Genomic DNA, 22,835 nt, shown 5'->3' with positions numbered 1-22,835 from the left:
AGAGCCTTGATCATAGCATGCCAGAACAAAGTCCGCATGCATCCATCCCAACCATTACCATCAATTACATAGCCGCATCACCTAACCCCTCATCTCCTTCTTCTCCGATGACCGAGGATGTCCGGGATTGCTGGTCAGCGAGTCCTCATCATCAACCCTGTAGAAAGAGCTTCCGCTCGCCGCATCATCGTTGCGCCCGCTGAAAGATGAGGCAGGGTTCGACTTCGGCGAGTGCGATTCAACGCGGACTTCAACATCGACTCTTCGGTGGATACCAGTTCTAGCTTCCCGGATGGCTTCGAGATTTCTATCCTCAGGAACGGCTCCGACGCTGGCGCGATGGAAACTCTTAAGACCTCCGGTTTCGTGGTGGCCGTTGTGACCGTTGTCAAGACCAGTTGGGTTCGTGCGATGACCTCGGGAATGTCCCTGGGAGTATGAGAGGGAGTTGAATCTAAAACCGCTATCTTGATCCTTTGCGAGGCGTGTGATCAATGAGGCCATTGACATTTCGATGTTGAGCTTGACCATGTAGGCCACGGGGTGGAACTGGATGTAGACGACTTGGTTTGGAAGTGACATGAGGCCAATGAGCATAGCCTGGATGTGCATTGTCAGCCTCCTGAACATTTTACATGATCGTAGTGGTGTCTTGACTTACGTCCATGGCAATTGAGAGAACCATCAGCTTTGCGTTGAAGCCAACCAGAGGCTTGTACTTGACCAATCCATGCTGATTCAGGAGGCGAGCCTTGACGACGTGGAGAAAATACCAGTTGAGGCCAGCGTCAACGATGAGAATGAGGATTTTGGAGAGACGGTCCCAATAGTGGTTGATATTGACGTATCTGCGATCTCATATCAGCGAGTGAACTATACGGCAAGAGCTCAGTACAGGAGATGGTCGAACTTACGTCTGGCTAACAGGAGGGTCAAGGTGGGAGGGAATCCAGATGCAGAAGACGGCAATATTGATCAGGGTGATAACCACAGCCGTTCCCCATTTCAGCATGCGAATGGTCTTTTGACTCTCCGCAATGACGGCAATACGATTGATGATGATTTGCATCAGCAACTGGATCTCCCACACCCATAAGAATAGGATGAAGAATAACACCGGCACTCTTTGACACCGATAGTGTTAGCTCGGTCAGAGCAGAAGTACCGCACTTCGATACTCACGTTGGTCCTAATATCCCATCTAAGAATAACCATCCGATGACGGCAATGACGAGATTGGCAACAATCTCACCCCACATCATGTAGATGTATGTGCTTCGAAGGGGGTTACGATTCCGTCTCGTCTGCTTCATGGCCTCCCATACTGTCAAGAAACCAAAACCGATAGTAAAGCCCGCGGCCAGCGAGGCAATCTGGTAGTCGGTCTTTGATGCCGCCATCGTGAAGTATGCTGGAGAGGGCGAAGGCGGGAAGATCGATTCGTTCGTATTAAATAAGTATCGTATCCGATGTGTTCGAGGTTCGGTCCTCTCAAGAAAGGCTCCTTGATATACCAGATTGGGTATGTGGGGAAGGAGACGAGGATGAGAGGGGAGCAAGATGTCGTCTAGTTCAAACTCAAAGAAAGCCCTACGAGCCCGTCGAGAAGGGGGAAACGGGCATACTTTTAAGAATCGACGATGTGCGTCCACAGTCCGGAGCAGATTGGCCCTCGTCAAGCTCGGCTACCCACTTCTTTTCCGGCCCGTACGTTAAGAAATTTCCCCTTCTCCAGTGCTGTGGCAATAATAACAGACTAACAGCCTGGTAGGCTCTGGTTTCGCGATCCCAAACGGCAGAGGGTGGCTAGGCCGCGACAGGTATTCGAGCCCTCCAGCCGGCGCGGTGACTAGACCGGGCGAAGAACCCACATGGTGGTGACAATTGTTAGTGCCACCCTCTAGCCTACGCCACACGCACCACAAACGTGTAGCAGAGGTGCAGAGGTCGCACTCCAAGAGTCACTACCAGTCTGTTACTGTTACTATGAGCAGGGGTGGTGGGGGACTATGAGACGACAGGTCCTGCAAAAGGAGTCAATCGGCACCCCCTTCTCGTAGCTCTCTTGCCCAGTTGAGACAGTTGATGGACGGTGATGTCTTCATCCGTCAATGGTTCGGGTTGCATAGGATGGCAGGAAGTTTGACAATACTACCAGATAGCAAAGCCTATCCCACTGGCCCGAGAAAAGAAAAAGATCAACAGGCACGACCGGCCCCCAATAGACATGTCTCGCGATGTGCCGTCATTTCTTCATGGTGCAAATGCCGGGGATAAAGGTTTGCTGAAGAAGAAGTGAACCCAGGCGTCGATCTTGAGAGGGTCAGTCACCCAAGAAGGGATCCTCCTTACCATCCGCGGGAGCGGAAAGCAGGTTCCCTCTGCTGCTCTTTTCTGGGATACCATCTTGTCACGTTCTCCAGCCTGGTTCTTCGAGCAGAACTTCGCCATAAAAGAGCGGGGTCTGTTATAGGGGTGACGGGGCCTTGTCGTCAATAGCTTCGTGGACTGGGAACGAACTGGCGAACCACAGGCGGGGAGTGCGATGTTCATTGGGGACCCGGGCGAGGAAGAAATGGTCCAGGGATCAGCAGATCGGCATGGCTTCCTGGCCTTTCACAGATGCTGCATGCAGCTTGGAGGCCGTGCGTTTCTTCAGTAGACAGCCAGACAGACAGACAGCGGGCATCTCCGTCGTCTCAACACCTCATCGGAATCCCTCACCGAGATGGAACGAGACAGCCCGTTGCGCCTCTCTTGATCTTTTCGTCGAAGGAATTGTATCGAGAGTGTTCAAGACTGTCCGGCAAATGGCAGACTCGGCAGAAGACCGTTACACCAAACAAGAGTTTCCGGCGTGGTGCCGATCAAGGGGGAACTTTCAGCAATTCAGCAATTACCAAGCCCTTAACAAAGGAGACTGCGCCATAACAAACACCTCCTCTTCCCTCATCATAAACCTTCAGTCAAATGCCGACTGGGCTCACAAAGAAGAGAGACAGTTGCCAAACGACGTGGGAGCCGTATCCAGAGTGTGCTCCGAACCGCAGTTCATGCTGCATGCATGGGACCAAATATCACCCCAGGCCACCTTGGGCCTTTCTGAAACATGATCTTGCTGCACCCACAGCTCTGGCACTCTGGATTTCTGCAAAGAAGGGCCGCATTGTTCTCGCCGGAGATATCTTCCACGTGGAGGAAGGGCCTTGGGTCTACCTAGTATCAAAAGAGACACGAAGGCCGAGATAGCCAGGCCAGATGACACCGTCCCATTGGTAGGAAACCCCTCGACATTACCGTTCCAGGCGAGATTTGAGCCGCCAAGACATGTCAGGGGTTTGCTGGCCGACGAAGCGATCTCCTGGGTGCCATTCCCGAGAGCCCACAACTTTCTGCGGTCAGCGTACCAGTGACAAACAGGTTAACATCGACATGCCTCAGGAAATGCGGGGAGGTTCTGCGCTAATGACACAGAATCCGCGTAACAAATTACCAAAACTCTTTCATCTTGACACTCTCTCAACGTCCTTCATCTAATCATTCTTCGAGCTGTCTAGGTATGCGCAGTTTCTCGCTGTCACTCGGCCCGCCAAGTACGATAGCAACGGCTTTCCTTCGGATTCAAGCCGTAGCGGCACGGTGTGGCTGAAGAGAAACGGGGACAACAAGATGATCTGAAGCTGAAGAGACTCCCCCTCGGGCCCCGACAGCTACCACAACACCGGCTGTGGCGTGTTTTCACCGAAGACCTTGACACTATTCCACCTTTGGTTCCTCTCATCCGCGTCTTGGCCTTTGATCAACGCCCGGTGACGCTGGTGAACCACGCCCCTCTGCTGCTCAAACCCAGTGATCCACGTTTTGCAGCATTCAGTGTTCGGAAACACGGTCGGCATTTGGTAAGGTTAAGCATGAAGAAAGAAGGCCACCACCCCTGGGCCCAGCTGGTGCCCCTGGACGAACCCAGCAGAGTCTCGCGACTGCAATGAGAGCATGCTGCAGGCCCTAGTGGCCCCCTCCGGCTGGGACGGCCTAGGGGAGGGCTCGAGCCTCGAGCAAAGTCTGGATCTCTGTGACCCTTGGAAGCTCTGGCCAGTCGTCATCTTCCTTCGCCATGTTTCGCGGAAGCGAGGCACGAACCGAGGCATATTGCCCTGCAGGGATTCCTGGGTCGCGCGACCAATAGCTTCACTCAGCTCTTCCTCCAGCATCCAGCTCCGAATGACAGCTTTCTAGCGTCGCCACTAGATACGATGGCTCGGGTCGACCTCGCAGAGAATCACGAGAAATCGGGCCAAAGGGACATGATGTTGACATGACTACTGGTATCTTTACCCAAAGAACAGCTAGAAGACGAAGAGAACTTTCGATGCGTACAGACACCATCCCAAAAAACTGTGCGTGCCCCCCCGCTTCCGCCACCTTTCCCCCTTCCCCGAAGCCACTAACAAGAAACTTGTTCCAAGCGTGAAGCAAATAGGAAATTCGACCGTTGATAGAACGCCTTCGCTCGTCTAAAACCCGCTAAACCACATCATGCAACCCGGACACGCACAGAAGCCGCTATAATCCTCCAAATCCTTTGACAGGAAAATTGAAGTTGACGTGGTGGACTTCGGTTTTCATACCGCCCGTGTACGCCGACTTGTCCGCCGCGCGGCTGGCCTCGAGCCCCGTCCACCCGATCGCCGCGACGAACGTCCTGCCGGTGCTGTCGCCGGAGGATGAGCTTGGTGGGCACAGCGAATACCCGCTTGCCACGCCGTTGCAGCCCGGCATCCTGGATGCTCGTTCGACCACCTCGCGCATCCTGTTCTCGGACTCTCGGCAGTCTTCGAAGCTTAGGGTTTCGACGATGGGGGAGTTGATGACGGCGTGGGGTGCGTAAGGCTTGAATCGGAGTAGGTATGCCGCGGGCTCGCCGTCTAGTACGGGCGCGAACCGGGCCATTGCTCCGGCGAAGTCTTTCGATCTCTGCCACTTCTCGCGCGCATCCGGACTGACCCAACCTATTTTGAGACTCCGGTTGTTAGCCATTTAAGCTGAGCTAGATGAATTGGCCCGGCATATTGTCACGTACCGGTGATGAGCTCAAGCTTCTGTTGATCCTCAGTCCATGGCCCCCAGCGCGTACGAAGATATCCTGGCTGCTTGCTCAGAGTCTGAAGCATAAACTTAAGCTGCTCCTTCCAGTTCTCAACGCCGCCCAAGACAGGAATGGTTACCCGCTCGGTGACGGCATTGGCGAGCTGGGCTGGATCCATTATTGCTGAAAGCTTAGGTTCCGCTTCGGTGAAGGTGTTCTTTGCTCGAACCTTTCTCTTGAACCAAGGGATCTCGATATTGCTAGATTGGCACAGGTGCAAATGACTTGAAGGTTGGATTATGGTTGCTACTAAACCCGCTTGGAGGTCCGGACCTCACACTAATGTAATATTGATTTCGGCCGGCCTTTCCCTTTGATGTCTTGAGCAGGCAACCCTAATCTTAAATAGCCGTTCGCCAACGGAAGGGCTGGAACACCCAAAGGTCATCTGCTACCAAGGTCAAAGGCCAAGCTTTTGGATCAAGGGTGATGTGGGATGGAAGACGTTTCCGTATCAACAAGTACGGTGTTCAAGTTCGCCCGACGTTGTGGTAAAGTGAGATTCGGAACCAGGCGATGGGCGTTGAAAAAGGCCCTCGGCCGTATCTTTGCACCCATCCACCCAACTTAAAAATCACTTCAGGAACCCCCGACCAAAGCTTCCGTAGGTTCGCATCCATCAAAAGAGCCTCGTTCGCACCTCGCAATCGCAACGACAGCTATCAGTCATGGCGTGTCATTCGGGGTTGGGTGTCCCCCAAGCTTCTCATGAACCAGCAGAATCCCAGAGCGGGAAGTCTTCTAGAAACACCCGGCACCTCCGTTCCGTGACCGCATCGCCAACTGCGGATGGCCGATGCGAGATTTCTCCAACTGCTCCTCCGGGGAGACGTGTACCCCGGCCTATCCGCACCTTTAGGGCTGGCACCTCTGCTTGTGCCAAGCACGCCATTGGGGCGTCTGGCAGTTTGGGAACAAGATGTAAAAGATTAGATGACGGAATTTCATGGATAAATGTCTACGAGAATGCGGCCGCCTCGGACAAGCCGGCCGAAGGAAAAGCTGACAGGAGCCTGGCCGGTAGCCAATGTCCGTGGGGTAAAGAGAGCAAATGGCTCTCTGTTTCGTTTCATGGTGCGTCTCCCGAGGTAGCGGTAAGACACTGTCAAGACTGCAGCCGCATCTGCAACTAATGACGGGAACGGGTGTCTGTGTGAAGGTTGTGTCTTCCCGTCAGATAGCGTTTCATGACAAGATTCCTCTCCAACAACATGTCCGCCCGTTCCGCACCGTCGCTTTACGAACCCGCGAATCATCACGAACATCTTCCATGGAGGAAGCAAAGCTGGGTGGCCTGTCGCATCACAGCTCTCTTTCGGTAACTGGCTGACCCAAAACGTCTTCACTACGTCCGCCACGTCAAGTTTGACAGAGTTCCGAACTCACGGTCCTCTCGATAGTCGTCCACTACGGCTCAGACCACTGAGCGCCACTCTTCTACGGACGGCAGCGATCTACGCCGAACGCTTCACAACCCACATTGTGAACAGCTTTCCCTCTCGAAACAGTGATTCCTCTACGATCAACCTGTCGTATCAGGCAGCTGTCCGTAATGAACTGATGGTCCATTGAACGAAACACACCTTTTCATTCTCCGTTGGCTCCCGCCACTTGCTATGGGGTTACACCCTGCCTGCTGGTATGCCTTCCACTCGAACGGGTTCGGACTCCAGGCTCGAGTTGTCGCCCGCTCTCGCGAAGGCATCCCGGGGTGCTGGCCCGAATTGGGCCCGGCACGCGCGACGGACGACCGTACTTGGCCTTTCTCAACTTCGCGAGCTATGCAACAGAGCTCGCAACGCCGGTGGTGGAACAGATGTATCAAGCAGTCGGCATCTGACAGTAATCCGTCAAGCATGGCCCCCATTATAGGCACGGTTCATCGGAGAACTCGTAGAAGCAACATATCACATCATGAAAGTTATTAAAAGACCTCTATGCTCTCGGATCAAGTTGATATAGCTTCCTCACAAAACAAGACATCAATATATCTTGATCTCCATTCTAGCGATACGTTTGGTGATTTCAAGTGCCCTTACTCCAGACATCGCATTCAATCAGCCTCATACCAGATCAGACCCGTCAAGATGGCGCCAATTCCGGAACCCATCGCACTTCCACCAAACTTCACCAACGAGCTATTCCAAAAGTTCATCATCCGCGCCCAAGAAATTTGCGGCATCGAAAATGTCCGCGTCATCCCCAAGGACAAGCCCCTAGAGGGCGACTCATACCTCAACCAGCCGAAATCACACGATCACTTCCCCCTCTACGAGAAGACCAAGTTCGTCGCCTCGGCCGTCGTCATGCCCCGCCACGTCCCGGACGTCCAGGCCCTCGTCGCACTCTGCAACGAGCTCGTCATGCCCGTCTGGCCAATCTCCCTCGGCCGAAACTTCGGCTACGGCGGCGCTTCCCCACGCGTTCCCGGTTCCGTGGTCATGGACCTGGGCCACCACATGAACCGCATCCTCGAAGTCAACGTGGAGGGTGCATACGTACTTCTCGAGCCAGGCGTCAGCTTCCGGGATCTGCACGAGCACCTCGAGAAACACAACCTCCGTGAGCATCTCTGGATGTCGGTGCCCGTAGGCCAGGGTTCCGTTCTCGGAAATGCTGTAGAGCGCGGCGTCGGTGCCACGCCGTATGGTGACCACTGGGGTATGCACTGCGGCATGGAGGTTGTTCTGCCGAACGGAAAGCTTGTGCGCACCGGTATGGGTGGCGTCCCCAACCCCAACGCGGATACGAGCCTGCGACCTGATGAGCAGCCTGGCTGCGAGACATGGCAGCTCTTCAACACGGGATACGGACCTTACAATGACGGCCTCTTCTCTCAGAGCAACCTTGGTATCGTGACAAAGATTGGCATGTGGCTGATGCCCAACCCCGGAGGCTACCAGCCGTACGAGATCACCTTTGAGAACGACTCGGATCTGCCAAAGGCTGTTGACATTATCCGTCCGTTGCGCCTGCAAATGGTGTTGCAGAACGTTCCTTTCCTTCGTCACACTCTGTTGAACGCCGCGCACTGCGGTCCCAAATCCAAGTATACGGACAAACAAGGGCCATTATCAGAGGAAGAAGTCGACGGAATCGCAAAGAAGCTCGATATGGGTCGATGGCAGCTTATTGGTGCCGTATACGGACCTAAGCCTGTTCGCGATGTCCTTCTTAGTGTTATCAAGCACGAGTTCCTCTCCATTCCGGGCTCGAGATTCTTCCTACCAGAGGATCGCGCACGAGAGAGTCCTCTCCGCGCTCGCGAGCTGCTGATGCAAGGTATTCCTACAGTAGAGGAGTTAAGGTGTCTGAAGTAAGTCTTATTCCCATAGCTTACTTTATTGTCCCTCAATTACTAACACTGGACATAGCTGGCTTCCCAACGGGGGTCAACTCTTGTGGGCTCCAATCTCCAAGGTGTCCGGCGAGGACGCAAAGAAGCAGCACGATGTAGCCAAGAAGCTCATCACCGAATTCGGCTTCGATTACCTCGGCGCCTTTGCCGTGGGCATGCGAGAGCTGCGTAAGTATTCCGTCTAAACGGGCATCTCATTTCATGTTGCGATGCTGCGAGACAGTACGCAAGTGACTGACCCTGGTTGCCATAGACCACGTAATCGGTATCCCCTACCGCCTCGACGTACCCGACGACGTGGAGCGCATCAGGAAGTTGGCGCATAAGCTCATCAAGGAAACGACGGCGCACGGCTGGGGCCAGTTCCGCGCGCACACGGCGCTCATGGATCCCGTCGCAGACGCCTTCAACTGGAACGACAACGCGCAGATGCAGCTCAACGAGGCGATCAAGAACGCGCTCGACCCCAACGGTATCATCGCGCCAGGCAAGAACGGCGTGTGGCCTGCGAGCTACGACAAGAAGAAGTGGGTGCTGGACGGCAACTGAGTAACCCAATTGAGGATGCTTTTTCGCCTTTCTCAAGCTCCCAAAGTTGTCACATTCCCCCGCCTCCCGCCGTTGAGCAGGAGCAGTACCCAAGAGTATGATGGGGAAGTTGTGGGGATGAAGATTGGTTGTACGGTGACGCCGAGATGATGCTGTCACCTTCGACTGCACGGCAGAGCGTAGAAGAGGTCCAAAGATTTGGACCGGTACCGGAACTGCGGCAGCTAGTTGTATAGAGTGTGGCAGAACAGATTTTCGCATTCGTGTAGGTATGGCATGAAATTGTTGCCGGAGTTAGCTAGACTGAGACTAATTGAAGATGATATTCTCTATGCGCTGTTACCCACGCCAGCATTCAACGTACGTCTACGATACCATTAAGTACCGTGTCATAGAAATTCAACTCATGGATACCATATCTGGATGGCGTTCAAAAATTCCAGATTCAAGCTTCTAGGTCAAGGGCCCGGAGCTTAAGTTCCGGTAGTTGTATCCGTACATGCTGACGCGGTATTGGTTGCTGTCTCCCTCTTTCAATACAGATCCTTCCCATCAGAGTGATTAGCTCATACTACCTTACCCCGTACCTCAGTAGTTCATCTCATCGATTGACTTCCCGCATTTCCCACATTACGGACTGCGGGATCACTCTTGGCTTCGTGGCACAAAGAGCCTCATCCGCCTAATGTAAGCGTCATCGGTGCCGGCTGTACCCACTCACGGCCCGGAGTTATTTCTCCACGAGGCCCATCCTTGATGCGGTTCGTCCCACCCCGAGCTCACCGGAGACAACTCCGTGGAGTGTATCTGACGTCTGATTGATGGCAACTGCTCGTTTCGTTGCACGCCGGAGCAAGTTTCTTCTCTGTGGTAAGCTAGAAACGCGCCGTTGACACGCTGGACTACTTTTTGTGCAGGCTCACTAAAGCGGACATCAATCTCTCGCAATACAAAAGCTGATGACGGCAGGATTACAGCCAACGACTCGGAGCCCACGTGTATTTTTCGCAATTGCCGCCCAAAGTCCGGGGCTACGGTCCAGGATGATGAGGAATTTCAAAGTCCATGAACTCATCTCAAGGGGCGAACCCTTCACCTAGTTCGACTTCCGAGTTCGGTTCGCAACTACAATGGTTCAATGGTTGATGTCGATCAGCCTGGCTAGATATGTCGCGGTCATTCAATAATTGGAGTGCCGAGCACCGAAAAGTGGTCTAAGTTTTGTATAAGAGCGAGCCCACGATCGTTCCAGCAAAGGGAGTCATTGGCCGGCCGTCTTCGATATCTCAACACATCAGAGCTCAGAAGCTTATACATAATGGCAACAAGGAGCATGTTCAGGCTGCTCGCCTTGGCCTCCGGCGCGTACGCCGTGCCCGTCGTCTCCGAGCCACAGACTACCGTCACCTCGGAGCCCACTATTACCCCGTCACAAGTGGCAGTCACCAACGTCACCTCCCACGGTCCCTACACGGGTCCCTCGCCAACAACGACCGGTGCGCTCTCAACCAGTGTCCTAGCTTCCGAGGTCCCGATACTGCCCCCTCCAGATGATGCCTACGACTACCCGGCAGACGGCAAGCTCCACGGCGACCAGCCTGCGCCGTATACACCTTCGGGTGGCATCGGTACCAACGGTTCGGCCCCAGTCTACCGCGTCCAGAGCGACTTCGACTACCAGTCCCTCGCCCTGGCACTCTACCAGGAGTACATCGAGCTCGACCTCTTCCACTGGGGCCTTGCCACCTTCTCCGATGAAGAGTTCGAGGAGCTCGGTCTGAATGCTGAGGACCGCTACCTCCTGCAGTTCATGGCTGAACAGGAGATTGGTCATGCCACTGTCATCACAAATATGCTTGGCGCCCAGGCGCCCAAGCAGTGTACTTACAACTACCCCGTCACCAATCTCCGGGAGTACATCGATTTCAACCAGAAGCTTACTCGCTGGGGTGAGTCTGGCGTTTACGGGTTCCTGCCGCACCTCAACTCCGGTCCGGCAGCCCAGCTGCTGCTGCAAAGCATCACGACCGAGGCTCGCCAGCAAATGATCTTTCGTCAGTTCGAGGGCTTGTTCCCCATGCCCGAGTGGCACATTCCCGGTATCCCGCAGAGTTGGGCCTGGACGCTCCTGGCACCGTACATCTCTAGCTGTCCGGCAGACCAGACCCGCCTCATCTGGCAGAACTTCCCCGCTCTTCACATCCTGAACCAGCCCAACCCTTACCGTATCAACGGTTCCAACGTCTGGAATGAGACTACCGGCGGCTGGGCGAACACCGCGGCGACGACGAACATCACCGATGCTGAATCTTGTGTGAACGCCACGGATCCCCTCCAGGACTGTAATGCCGCCATCACCCAGAACCGCACGATGCCCCTTTCCTACCCAGGCCGCCAGGTCTTCTTCCAATGGGACGCTCCGGGCCAGGCGGTTGGTCCCAATCACAGCTACATCACCGCGACCAACGTCGTGGAGCCAAAGTTCGCCGCCTGGGTGTCGCAACTGAATGTCACCTTCTCGCCACTTCAGAACGTTAGCCTCGAGTCTCGTACGGCATACACCATCCAGCCCAACGTTTCAACGTGGGAGCATGATCCTGCCATCAACTCGACCATGTTTGTTGCTCTTACGGATACTGACACGTATGTCACGGCTCACAATTTGACCATGATCAACCGGCATGTTGCCGCGCTTGCTGTGTACCAGGCTGGTTGAGGAGGTGCCTTACGCAAAAAAATCGAACTCGGCCTCACTTACCAAAGAGAACGCTGGTCTACAATAGTTAATAAACCTACAATGTTAATGACGATTTTCAAAAGATTGTCACTTCTGCACGCGAACAACTTCAACCACATGCACATTTCAGATATGAACCGGGAAAGTGGAAGTTGATGCTCATTAGCATTTAGTCGCTCGCCTAAATCATAATAGTGTCGTGACGCGTCGTATATATGTCGTCGAATCCAAATTCGCCAGTGAATGCTTTCGCATAGCAAATAATGCTTCACGTATAGACACCGATTGGATCTGGATTGCCTTTTCTCTACCGGATGCAAGTCTATTCGTATAGAACCGTTTCGGGGAGAGCTGATTTAGAGCTCGTTGTGCTCCTGGCCGTCGGCGTCAGAGTCGGCGACAATGGTCTTGACAACATCAGCCGCCTCAGCAACCTTGCTGGCGACCTTCTCGGCAATGCCCTCAGTGGCAGACTCGACAGCCTCGCTGGCAGCCGAGGAAGCCTTGACAATGATCTTCTCGGGCTTGGGAACACCGTCAATGCCGACGAGCTCAGTCTCGAAGACTGGTTACGACACTAGTTAGCAGAGCTTTCAAATAACAGACGGAATAGTTCATACCAAGGGTCGAGCCGCCGGGAATGGGGCCCATGCCGCGGGGTCCGTATCCAAGCTCAGGGGGGATGGTCAGGGTTCTGCGAGGCGTCAGTAACGATTGGTCTCTGGTCATTGAGTGTCCCTATGCTTACCTCTTCTCGCCAATGCACATGTCAAGAAGTCCTTGCTCCCATCTATACCATTGTTAGCCTCCGCGACCAATTCCAGTGCTTCTCGTCGAGTCAATCATTTATTGGGGAACTGACCCCTTGATGACCTGGCCGCTGCCAATCTTGAAGCTGAAGGGGGTTCCGCGGTCGTAGCCTTGAGAAATGAGACGTCAGCTTTGCTTCAGAGACCTTTCAGTAGAATCATGGTAACCTACTAGCATCGAATTGCTTGCCATCGGCCTGCAGAGTACCGCGGTAGTGCATGGTGAGCTTGTCGCCATTCTTGGTCTTGCGGTCGCACTCGACCTCCTGGGTGACGTCGATCTTCAGGTCAGCGGCAGCAACGAAGCTGACGGCACTGGAGGCCAGAAGGCCAAGAGAGAGGAGAAGACCCTGCATTGTGTCTGTTTTGAGAAAGGCGAGGCGGAAATTGGTCGATGAGGGTGATGGTAAAGTCGTGAAGGTGGGCGGTCAATTGGACGGACTGGAGGGGAAACAATACAGCTGGCGGGCAACAAGGAGAACAGCTGCAGGGAGGGGCCACTGAACTGCCACACACTGGCCAAAGGTGGGTTAAAGACACGCCGCCTTAACTTCACTATCCTCCGATTGGCCAATCTTGACGGCCGGAGCTCCAGGTCCTTGCTGCCCGTGTGTGGACCCCTTCCAAGATATTCCGGGGCGGACCATACGTACCTTAATTACCTTATCCTCCAATTCTGTCTTATCGATAGCTCAAGCTTCCTTATCGCAGAGATCCCCCCTAACGAAGCTCTCCTCCACTCCCTCAACTCTCCCAGAGCGCCAGCTGACATCCTTGTGTGACGTCAAGCCACCGGAAGGCGCTGCTCTTCACCCAGCAACCAAGCAGACCATCGCATCCTTTCATTGCCTGGTGATGATGGTGGCTATGGTGGATATCTCACGCAGCACGTGAGAGGGCGTCGACAGCCTTGCAGAATCTACTTCAAGACACGAAATCCGCGTCACCTGAGTCTTCCGGGGATCCATGGCCATGCGCGCCGCCTCGTTTGCCCGGGCCTCGGTTCTTCTATTTCGGTGTCGTCGCTTCTTTTTCCCATGGGTCTCGCCCTCGTGGTTAGCAGTAATTGGGCGGTAGCGCTGGACGTACTTGTCTCCATGGCCAAGGCAGAATCCGCTTCAAGGACCCAACCCTCGAATACGAGATGTTGATGTATAGAGACAACTCGGGGGGACAAAGTATATAGCCGCCATCGTTTACATCAGCGACCCAAGAATGACTATTCAAGGTTCCCTCGCGTAGACAACCACGAAGTCTCTTCCCAGTAAGGTAGCTGGACTTGCCGATGACCATCGTGGACCTGCCGGCGAGGTTAGATGTGTGAGTATCAAGGTAGAAAGGTAAAGCAGCAGTGAGCGGTCGAATCGCCTGATGGCTGGAGACTGCCATTTTGTTGACTTCATGCTTTGGACTATGAGTTTACCTAGGAATGGTCCTCGTCATTAACCGGGGAGACTTGGCAATAAGTCGTCTTGTGTTCCAAGTTCCTTGCGAGTATGGCAGCAAAGTCTTCCATTATTGTACCTCGAACTCTATTTCCAATCTTTTCTTTCCCGAGAACGCTATCTTCCGCGATGTCACGAAACACTCCTTCAGCTCCTTGAAATAGACCCAGGGCAAACCCACCCTCTTCGGCATGAGTTCGGGCTATTTGCTGCATCTCGAATACCCAGCGGTATGCTTTCGGTGGCGTGACGGTGACTCCGCTCTCGGCTAGACGTAAGTGATCTGGCAGAAGTAGCTGCAGCTTGTCTTTGAGAGCGTAGAGCAGGCCGAGTCGTTCCGCGGTGGTCAACCCTCGTGCGGCGACTGCGATGTACCCCTTGAACATGGTTGTGTAACACATCTTCAGTCCGCTGGCGGCTCCCACTTCGCTGCCCAAATAACGCATGTTCAGCTCTGCATACAACCTCTCCCCGTGATGGGGCAAATCCGTGATCTGATGAGGACCGGAAATGGGGACTCGGGCCTGTACCCATGGACCAGCGTTGTTCAACACCACTCGTAGCCGTCGTAGGTGAGACGGTCTGCGGCTCTACGTCGCTTGCCGAGACGAAAACGGGGGGCTCTCCTAAGATCAAGCCGTCGATGAAGCGAGCACTATGATGAACCGAGGTGAAGAGTTCGGCTATCCTTCGAACTGTTGACGCTGCAACAGCGTTGGGGTCTGTGAAGTAGAAGGGCCTACTCGGCCGCGAACCACGGGTGGCGAGTTCATGTAAGGCGTCCACCACTCGCCGCGCCGCTTCTAGCGCATCTTTTGAAGGCACCACTGAGAGGATACCAGAAGATTGCTCTACGAGCTCAATATCGGATGATAGGACTCCCACATCGGCTTTTTTAGCTCGTCGAATGGCAGTTAGGCTGATACACGTTTAATCATAATGACGATGTCAGGCTTAAATGAAGAGGTTTCTGAAAGCTGTGAGGAACGTGACTTTCGATTCGAAAGGCCCCAGAATAAGTACCTATGCCAGGTCTATCCCCATTTGCTTGACTACTTAGCATCATCGAGTGCTGATGTTGAAATGTTGAGAGGTGTAGCTGGTACGTAGCGTCTCTTGTGTGGCGTATGAGCTGGCTTAACTGTGGCTGAAGCTCGGAACATTCATCTCCGCTGGCGGGTGCCTGGCCCAGGCGAGGTGCTTTTTCCGTTTCTCTTCCACCACGTCAGTCCGTCAGACTTTAGTCACCAAGCAATTGACGACTACGGCAGCCATGCTCCGCCCACATCAAGATGTCATCCGCTTCGTGCTGCGTACCTGTCAGACTGGCAGCTTTCAACTGGCGATTCAGCATCCGCTACTGCAAAGGGGGGATACCGGTACACACCGGATCAGAATCACGGTCATTCCGCGCAAAGAGGTACCTTGCCTATCCGACGGATGCATCGATACGATATGAGAGACGACGAAAGATGCGCTAAGCGGGAACTGCGCAGGCAGGCGGTTGGCGGTAGCTTTGCATGATGTCTCTTTTTGCACATTTGAAGGCTGTCGACGCTGGGTAGCAGCAGCAGCAGCTATGTTGCTGCTCCGTCGTACCCTCTCTGCCAGTCTGGCACGACACAACATAGAAACATCGGACTCACTTGTCGCCCGGCCTCCAGTGGGCGATCAAATCATGCAGCTCGCCCTATTGCCCTGCACATTGGAGGCATGAACACCTCCACTCGGCAGAATGATCACCGCCGCTGCATCGCTGCAGACTCCCGCGATCTTCTTCTGGCACTTGTTCTGCAGGCAATTTAGCTACTGTAGCCAGATCGCTACTACTTGCATAACTGGCGTCTTCTGGAGGCCACGATTGACCCGATCGAATGGATGCGATGGAGGCCTGTTGGGTCGCAGTCTACTTAGCAGGGGATGCCCCTTGTCCGCCTCCAAAGACATCAGGCTCGATCCGAACTCTCTGGCCCCTTGGAGGCCCAACTCGACCGGCTTCCAGAAACACAGACATTTCTTGTCTCCGGCGGATGGTCCCGACTGAGTGGAAACCAGAGTGACAAGAAGAAAAAGGAAGCAAATTACAATGGCAACCCGAGGATCATCGGGCAATGAGTTGGGCAGCGACAGTCCTCCGTGAGCCAGGGGCTATGCTGGTACTGATACCTTCTTTTCTTGAGACTCGAGCAACAAGAGCACAGAAAAATCTTTAATTCCTCTGTGCCATTCCAGATTTGGCGACACGGCTGAGGGGTGGCCTCCCAATCTGGCACACACTCACAGAGTGTCCTGCATGGCGGCGAAGCGCTTACGGGGGCCAACCAAGGCTGGCAGTCTCACGAGTCCTTGAAGATGAGCGACGACAGCCAAGTTCCTGCAAGGCCGTAGCTGCTCTGGCTTTTTTTTTCTACTTCTGCCGCGAAATCACAGGTTCTGGCCCCCAAAGCTGAGCAGCCACAAGACCGCAAAAGACGGCACTTACGCGTCGCCGCTTGCTCATCGACATCAGGCTGGCGCGGAATATGGCATCACTGATCAGTTGTTGAGTCTGGACGTCTCGAAGCTGCGAATGAATGATGACAAACTGTGTCAATGATACGTACGGCGGCTAAAGGGTGGACACAGGTGAAAGCGGGACATAGTACAACATCCAAGCAGGGCGAGACACAGCGGCAGTCCTGTCAATCATCGCCCTGAATCCGCCCTACCTGCGTCGTCCGACCATCACTCGTCCAATCAACCATGACGTTTCGCCACCGAGGCATCAAGGGAGGGTTTCCTGAGAGGTACGGATACTGCTTCTCCTGATGCTGTATCCGTAAGTCCTGCTACTATCAAGCATGGCCCCAAAGGACTTTGGCGTTATTTGGCCGGTAGTGTGGTAGTCTGTCTGGTAGGACTTCATAGACGCACACGCGCTGCATGCTGTCGTCTAGTCCGGAAAGATGCTCAAGGGGCCCGCCAACCGCACCCTTTTCTGGTTTCCACAGCATCTGCAACATCACAACAGCCCTCTTCCCTGCTTTCCTTGGTAATCCATGGACTTTATTACTTCGGACTAAACCACTCTAGCGTTTCCCGTGCCTAACGTCCCTGCATTTTGAAGGGCCCTGAAATGACAAAGCTGCCCAATGGATTCCCAGTCGCCTTGCGACACAAGAAGAACTGGCCACACACACGCACACACCAGGAGGCCAGGACACCACAGATTCTCAAGTCTAAACGCACACACCCGGCCCTTCTTACACTCTGGTCAGCCCCAAAGCATCCAGGGCTATCCCCACACTGCCTCACACCTCATGCCTGGGCTGGCACCTCTACTCCGTCCGTACTCCCGTGCCAGAGTCTGCTTTCCAAGCAATGCTTTCCAAGGTCCAAGGTTGGGCTGAGGTTGAGTCACTTACTCTTTGCTTCGCCTACACCACACACCACCCATCAGCGAGACTTTCCACAAGGCATTTCTTCTACTTTGCCCGGTCCAGGTCCCGGTCCATGTCCAGGTACCTCTCGCATGGCCAGGCAGGCCAAACCTTTTGCGGGCCTTTTCTTTCTGTCTCTTCTTTCTCTCTGCCGTACCGTACACCCCGGGACCAAGCATGCCCTGTCTACGGCAAGTGCTGATGGCACACGCGTTCGAGTATTCGTACCTACAAGTGTACGTACAAAGATGATGGAGGCATCCCAGGTCTGGGTGTGGTGTCTGCAAACACCTCCCATCTATATATCCTGCCATGCCCTCTGCCTCTCTTGCCAGACTCGAACATCTTCCTTACCAAACTCCCAAGTCAAACACTCGTCAACCAAACTTCATCAACACCTTACCAGCTCAACTCTCTTCAACAAACACATCACCTTTGGAGACCAACCTCCATCTACCACACAACCCCCAACACGCAACTCGAACCCCATACTCGAGTAACACCAAACACAACATGGCCTCCAGATACAGCTCCTCCAAGCCGGTCGTCCACCAGGCCCCGGCCTCTATCAGCAGCGCCTACTCAGCATCAACAGGCTCCTACGCCTCATCAAGAGGCTCCTCCACCCCTCGCTCCATCTCTCCCAGCGATGAGGCCTACCTCCGTGTCTACGGCGCAGACCAGCACCGCGCTGCCATCAAGGAGAACAGCGGCGTCACGATCATCAACCGCAAGCAAGCTGGCTACGACGCCCACGCTCCATCACCACACTACGGCGGCGGATACTCGCGCCACTAGAGCAAGCGATGCCGATGCGACTCTTTCACTCTTCAACGACAACATATAAACCACTTCACTTTGTAAATGCATAAACACTGGCGTTATTGGGGGGGATTTCGGGCATAAGCGACTGGGCGGCTTTCGCACTCCTGTACAGCATATTGTAACACCGTGATTGGCCCGCGGAACAGCATTGGGAATTTTACGGGATGCATGGATGATAATGGGGACGCATGGGAATTCGGTATTGTGGGAACACCTCCCAAGGATGGATAGGAGGTTGATGCCTGTATGTTTTGTATGTTGCACCGACGGATGGGACGGGAGCCACTGTCATGTCTAGATTAGACGGATGGGATTTTTTGTGTTTTACGGGATAACCACTGGATCTGCGACACTTTTGTGCTCGCCCGTAGATCGATGGTATCCTGTCAAATTCTTCAACAAACTGTTACAATTTCTTTGCACATTTACCTCAAGGCCTACCAGCCTACCACCAATGAGTGACACGCATGTCTCCTTTTTCCTTCTCCCAACCCAACCATCAGCTCGGTGTGCCTGCGCAGTCCTTCCAAATGGGGCATTTGAATTTTTGTCTCTGTAACCCACCAGTCCGCCCGCCTCATTGTCTCTGAACCCAAAAAGTCAACAACGACGAGGGCTCGAGGGTTTGTGGGAAAGGTGCGGGAAAATAGGTACAAAAGTTTCCAAACACACGGCCGGCCCAGCATCCGCCCCATGTATTCGCACCAAGACTGATGATCCCCCTGAGGAAAAGCAAACGTTTACTTGGAAGAAAGGGGTCCAGACTCGGAAGTAATCAAGGCAAGGCAAGGCAAGCAAAAAGTGTCGCTGCACTCACTCCCCTAGACTGAACTTCTTCCAGGGGAAGGGGAGCCCACCTCAGTGTACACTACTGAGTATCCGGTACCCCGTGTTCCGTAGGGTAAGCATGGCATGTCAACGTCCCCTGATTGATTGTGGTTCCCCAGGCCCAGCGGCCCAGCGGTGCTGCAACTGCAAGGGGCGGGAGCGACGGCAGGACGGCAGTCCGAGTGCGGAAATGCGACGATAGGCCACCATGCCATGGAGAAATACATGCAAAAGAAAAAGTTGGAGAAAGGGGATGGGGGAGATGGTGTCGCGTGCGGTACCATGGTAAGCACAGCTTGGTCCAGTCCAGACTGCGACTTCAGACCAGGCCGGGCAGGCTGTGGAGGCAGTGAAGTTGAGACTGCCTTGATGACTTGCGTCAGTTCTCTCTGTCCTGAAGGCTGAGCCCCATCTGTATTTCCTCCCTGTGTCTCTCTCGTGGCAATGACTTGCATGTGTCTTTGATTAAAGCGCAGCCTAAGATGTCATCCATGCACCATGAGCGTGGGATGGGCTGTGAAATGGGCCACCTCGACTAAGGTACTTTCACCAGCAGTACAGGGCACCGTACCCAGATACTTCAAAGAGTTAAACTACTAATCCAAAGTTGCAAATATACCGGTATGCCTTCTTCATTCTTTTGTTGCCTTCCAACTTGTCGCCTTGAGGCTGGGGAATAGTTCACATGTTAATGGGGTGTCAGGGGAGAATGATAGAGGCGGGCTCCAGTGCGGCTGTATGGCATGCCAATGCTCCAATAATAGAAACAGAGGTACTCCGTAATACCCCAAAAAGACCCTTGGATCTGCCATCTCGTGTCCGCCGATAAGAGCAGGCTTCATTCACGACAAGGCTGCGAGAAACAAGTTGATGATGCATGCATGTCATAGATATCTCCGTTTCTGATGGGCAATCCAATCCATGTTTCTGTTCTTTCTTTTCTTGTTTATTTTCGGAAGCTAAAGTTCCAGTCTGGCTCGTTATCCACCAGACTGCCCTGACAAGGAAACAACTAAACTTGTTTTTTGGCTCTTTTCTGCTATTCGTAGACTCATTCATGGAAGAGTGCAGATCTTCCATATCATAACCGCGGTACCCAATACCAATAATCCTACATTGTCGTTCCGCACGTCCTCAATGTGCATCATCCTCCACCATGTTCGCCTCAAAGTCGTAGCAGCGCGAATGAATGACGAGATAAGTGATCAAATACCGTCGAGGAGCGCATCGCGACGAACTCACGCGCCACCCTCACGCTTGGCGTACTCGTCCTCGATGGCCTCGGCATACTTGTCGTCGGCGCTGCGGGGGTCCTCCTTCAGCACGCCCTCCTTGATGAGGTCTTCGGGGGCAGGGCGGTGGGAGATCTTGTCGTTGAGAGAGTCTGCACGCATGTGCTTCTCAAGCTCCTTCTGGTGGGCGATCAAGCTAGGCGCGGCGTTGGAGGCGGGCAAGATATTCTCTGTTGGAAGGTCAGTTAGCATGTTACCATCGTATCAATGCAAATCCGGGACAAGGCGGCGTAAGGTCCCCGGCTATGCGCAGCAGGCGCATTGAGAGTGGGGTTTTTATTCCGGACAATTCGAGGTGATCCCGGTTTTGATGATCGGCGGGTGAGGCGGACGGTGGGGCGCGACGGACGGGAAGATGTGGAGGGGGCACGCATCGAATAGGGGAAAGAAAACAGGAAATCGCGACAACAGTGTATCCAGGGCAGATTCGAATGGAAGGCGGCGTTGGTTGTGGTTGCAGATTCAAATGCACATTGAGGCAGGGATTGAATCACGAGATAGAGACTGTGAGAAGAGATTCACATACTCTCGACCAACTCGGCGCGATCGGGACGGTGTTGGAGGTGGGCCTCAAGCGAGTTCTTGCGCTCGCCGGCGGGGTGGGTGATGGGCGTCTCGTCGACGGCGGACTTGGTGTTCTCGTCAGACATGGTTGATTTGTTGGTGGTGTTGATGGTTGGCGGGGGATCTAGTATCTGATACTCGAACGGGGCGAGCTATCGGCGGGTTCCGGTGAAGCTGGGGTTTACGGAGTCGTCTCGCCTCGTTTTCGTTGCGCAGGGTAAGAAACAAGACAGGATTTGCGATTGTTCCGCCTTGAAATTGGGATGATAAGTGGTAAGCGTAGTAGTCAAACGGTGGTTTTCGCGATGGGGAACGTGGATAGAGGACGGGAGTCTGGACGCGGGAGGGCGGAGTGTGGATGGGCGCGGGTGGTGGTGTGTTTTGTAGTCTCTCCAATCTTCTGCCGTCTGCGTCTTCACACCTTGAACTTGGAAGAGGGGTTGAACTGGAACAGCAAGGCACGTTCGCGTCTGGAATAAGGTGGTCGGATGGATGAGCGTATTGGTTGTGGTTGGGGTTGGGTTGGCACAGTTGGTATGGCAATGACAGAAGAGAGGCACATGGGACGGGCACACAGCACCCAAGGTCGAGACTCAAGAGAGCAGGAGACACCCGCCCTTGTGGCCTGTTGCTCTTGCCGTCTGCTGGTGAGGTGAGGTGTGACGAAGCTGAGCTGGGGGGAGGCAGGTGCGAAAGAGGGGTACCCCGCCCTGTAGCTCGCCCCTCCTGGCTCTTTCCTGAAGCTGCAGACCCGCATTTCCCGGGCCATTGCATCACATGCTGCCTTATGTAAGGCGATACGTATCCTAGCTAAACTCCACTTGTGCCTGAGGATTGGCTCAAATGCTCTCAGGCGTGAAATGTTACTGGCTGCTCCTATGAAGCTCTCTCCTTCACATCCATCGGGCGTATTACATGTAAACCCTCTGTAATCTTTTTGCATCTGATGTTGCATTCTGGCTACAGCTTCAAGCTGTAAGCTCCGTCGCCCAGGAAACACAAAGACAGCTCATCATTGTTTGCTTCTGTGGCTTTCAAAACAATGACATTCACCATCAAGTGTATTTCTCACGACCATCCGAGATGAGACAGCTGCCACTGCACTCGGCCCGCCAACCCCTGCTGACTTTGAGGGCCGATGACGTCTAGCGCATGGGAATCCATTCTCACCCCAGTCAGAGCACATCTCGACTAGGCCTCGCCTCCACGCCCCTGGACGGAACAGCAGCTTCGGTGATGAGATCATGAGGCCCAGCTCGCCCCTTCTCATCTTACCTACCTCGCTCGTCGGCTCTGTACGGAGTATACACTCAACAATACGGGTACGGATACCTCTTGATCGGAGCAGGCTTCTCCCGACTACCGACAACTATCCATGTTGAAGGCTGCGCCATAATCCCAGCGAGCCTGCTTGAGACACCCCAATTCCGGCACTCAGCCACTCTAACCACCATAGCCCCCAATGTGGCTGTTTCGCAATCTTGAACCTTTTGGAGTCGCTATTACTGGACTCCCACGTGACGACACATTGGCTTTGGAGATGTTCAACAACACCAGAAGACCACGCAGTGCCAGCCTGATACCATACCCGTCAGGTCGTCGTCTGCAATGGTCACATAGTGTTGTTGTCTCTGTCTGAGTAAGAGTAAGATGTCCGGATGCTTCGGTGCTGACATGGTAATCAGGCCAAAGACCGAAGGCATGCTCACAAGAGTGAGTGCTATTCAGCACCACGGCGCCATTGAATACCGTATTGGTTCGCCGACGTTGCGTGTGGCGCCGTGTCCGGCATGCTGCAGCTGTCTCACCGCTCAAGTGTGCGTATGGATTACCAGAATCTCCGACTATCGCCATCCGGTAGAT

General features: G+C 54.0%; 11 protein-coding genes across 11 annotated transcripts; 6 read left to right on the top strand and 5 right to left on the bottom strand.

The window, feature by feature from the left end:
- Positions 1-81: 81 nt before the first annotated feature.
- On the bottom strand, positions 82-1,400 carry CLUP02_14314 (uncharacterized protein; the record flags this gene model as incomplete). The annotated part of the gene is made up of 4 exons (XM_049293244.1): positions 82-600; positions 662-848; positions 915-1,124; positions 1,183-1,400. The coding sequence occupies 4 exons, from the start codon at positions 1,398-1,400 to the stop codon at positions 82-84; spliced, it is 1,134 nt and encodes a 377-aa protein (XP_049150390.1).
- A 240-nt stretch (positions 1,401-1,640) lies between these two features.
- Positions 1,641-4,236, top strand: CLUP02_14313 (uncharacterized protein; the record flags this gene model as incomplete). Its single annotated transcript, XM_049293243.1, has 11 exons — positions 1,641-1,707; positions 1,772-1,877; positions 1,934-2,021; positions 2,083-2,229; positions 2,306-2,462; positions 2,500-3,034; positions 3,087-3,192; positions 3,246-3,409; positions 3,475-3,593; positions 3,652-3,888; positions 3,968-4,236. The coding sequence occupies 11 exons, from the start codon at positions 1,641-1,643 to the stop codon at positions 4,234-4,236; spliced, it is 1,995 nt and encodes a 664-aa protein (XP_049150389.1).
- A 327-nt stretch (positions 4,237-4,563) lies between these two features.
- CLUP02_14312 (uncharacterized protein) lies at positions 4,564-5,264 on the bottom strand (the record flags this gene model as incomplete). The annotated part of the gene is made up of 2 exons (XM_049293242.1): positions 4,564-5,009; positions 5,081-5,264. The coding sequence occupies 2 exons, from the start codon at positions 5,262-5,264 to the stop codon at positions 4,564-4,566; spliced, it is 630 nt and encodes a 209-aa protein (XP_049150388.1).
- Positions 5,265-5,814: 550 nt separating this feature from the next.
- Positions 5,815-6,718, top strand: CLUP02_14311 (uncharacterized protein; the record flags this gene model as incomplete). Its single annotated transcript, XM_049293241.1, has 3 exons — positions 5,815-6,207; positions 6,264-6,442; positions 6,511-6,718. 3 exons carry the CDS (start codon positions 5,815-5,817, stop codon positions 6,716-6,718), a joined length of 780 nt encoding a protein of 259 aa, XP_049150387.1.
- Positions 6,719-7,233: 515 nt separating this feature from the next.
- Positions 7,234-9,053, top strand: CLUP02_14310 (vanillyl-alcohol oxidase; the record flags this gene model as incomplete). Its single annotated transcript, XM_049293240.1, has 3 exons — positions 7,234-8,462; positions 8,521-8,672; positions 8,758-9,053. The coding sequence occupies 3 exons, from the start codon at positions 7,234-7,236 to the stop codon at positions 9,051-9,053; spliced, it is 1,677 nt and encodes a 558-aa protein (XP_049150386.1).
- A 1,318-nt stretch (positions 9,054-10,371) lies between these two features.
- Positions 10,372-11,769, top strand: CLUP02_14309 (uncharacterized protein; the record flags this gene model as incomplete). Its single annotated transcript, XM_049293239.1, has 1 exon — positions 10,372-11,769. One exon carries the CDS (start codon positions 10,372-10,374, stop codon positions 11,767-11,769), a length of 1,398 nt encoding a protein of 465 aa, XP_049150385.1.
- A 377-nt stretch (positions 11,770-12,146) lies between these two features.
- CLUP02_14308 (FKBP-type peptidyl-prolyl cis-trans isomerase) lies at positions 12,147-12,955 on the bottom strand (the record flags this gene model as incomplete). The annotated part of the gene is made up of 5 exons (XM_049293238.1): positions 12,147-12,355; positions 12,411-12,484; positions 12,539-12,580; positions 12,653-12,710; positions 12,772-12,955. The coding sequence occupies 5 exons, from the start codon at positions 12,953-12,955 to the stop codon at positions 12,147-12,149; spliced, it is 567 nt and encodes a 188-aa protein (XP_049150384.1).
- A 1,067-nt stretch (positions 12,956-14,022) lies between these two features.
- Positions 14,023-15,110, bottom strand: CLUP02_14307 (uncharacterized protein; the record flags this gene model as incomplete). The annotated part of the gene is made up of 3 exons (XM_049293237.1): positions 14,023-14,473; positions 14,550-14,934; positions 15,101-15,110. 3 exons carry the CDS (start codon positions 15,108-15,110, stop codon positions 14,023-14,025), a joined length of 846 nt encoding a protein of 281 aa, XP_049150383.1.
- A 2,049-nt stretch (positions 15,111-17,159) lies between these two features.
- On the top strand, positions 17,160-18,261 carry CLUP02_14306 (uncharacterized protein; the record flags this gene model as incomplete). Its single annotated transcript, XM_049293236.1, has 4 exons — positions 17,160-17,260; positions 17,317-17,423; positions 17,484-17,658; positions 17,730-18,261. 4 exons carry the CDS (start codon positions 17,160-17,162, stop codon positions 18,259-18,261), a joined length of 915 nt encoding a protein of 304 aa, XP_049150382.1.
- Positions 18,262-18,466: 205 nt separating this feature from the next.
- Positions 18,467-19,063, top strand: CLUP02_14305 (uncharacterized protein; the record flags this gene model as incomplete). The annotated part of the gene is made up of 4 exons (XM_049293235.1): positions 18,467-18,532; positions 18,592-18,746; positions 18,856-18,911; positions 18,972-19,063. 4 exons carry the CDS (start codon positions 18,467-18,469, stop codon positions 19,061-19,063), a joined length of 369 nt encoding a protein of 122 aa, XP_049150381.1.
- An 895-nt stretch (positions 19,064-19,958) lies between these two features.
- Positions 19,959-21,058, bottom strand: CLUP02_14304 (uncharacterized protein; the record flags this gene model as incomplete). The annotated part of the gene is made up of 4 exons (XM_049293234.1): positions 19,959-19,969; positions 20,127-20,227; positions 20,359-20,578; positions 20,935-21,058. 4 exons carry the CDS (start codon positions 21,056-21,058, stop codon positions 19,959-19,961), a joined length of 456 nt encoding a protein of 151 aa, XP_049150380.1.
- Between the last annotated feature and the right edge of the window lie 1,777 nt (positions 21,059-22,835).

This window comes from Colletotrichum lupini, chromosome 7, assembly GCF_023278565.1.
Source record: "Colletotrichum lupini chromosome 7, complete sequence".
NCBI lineage: Eukaryota > Fungi > Ascomycota > Sordariomycetes > Glomerellales > Glomerellaceae > Colletotrichum > Colletotrichum lupini.
This window is presented reverse-complemented; position numbering and strand designations above follow the sequence as displayed.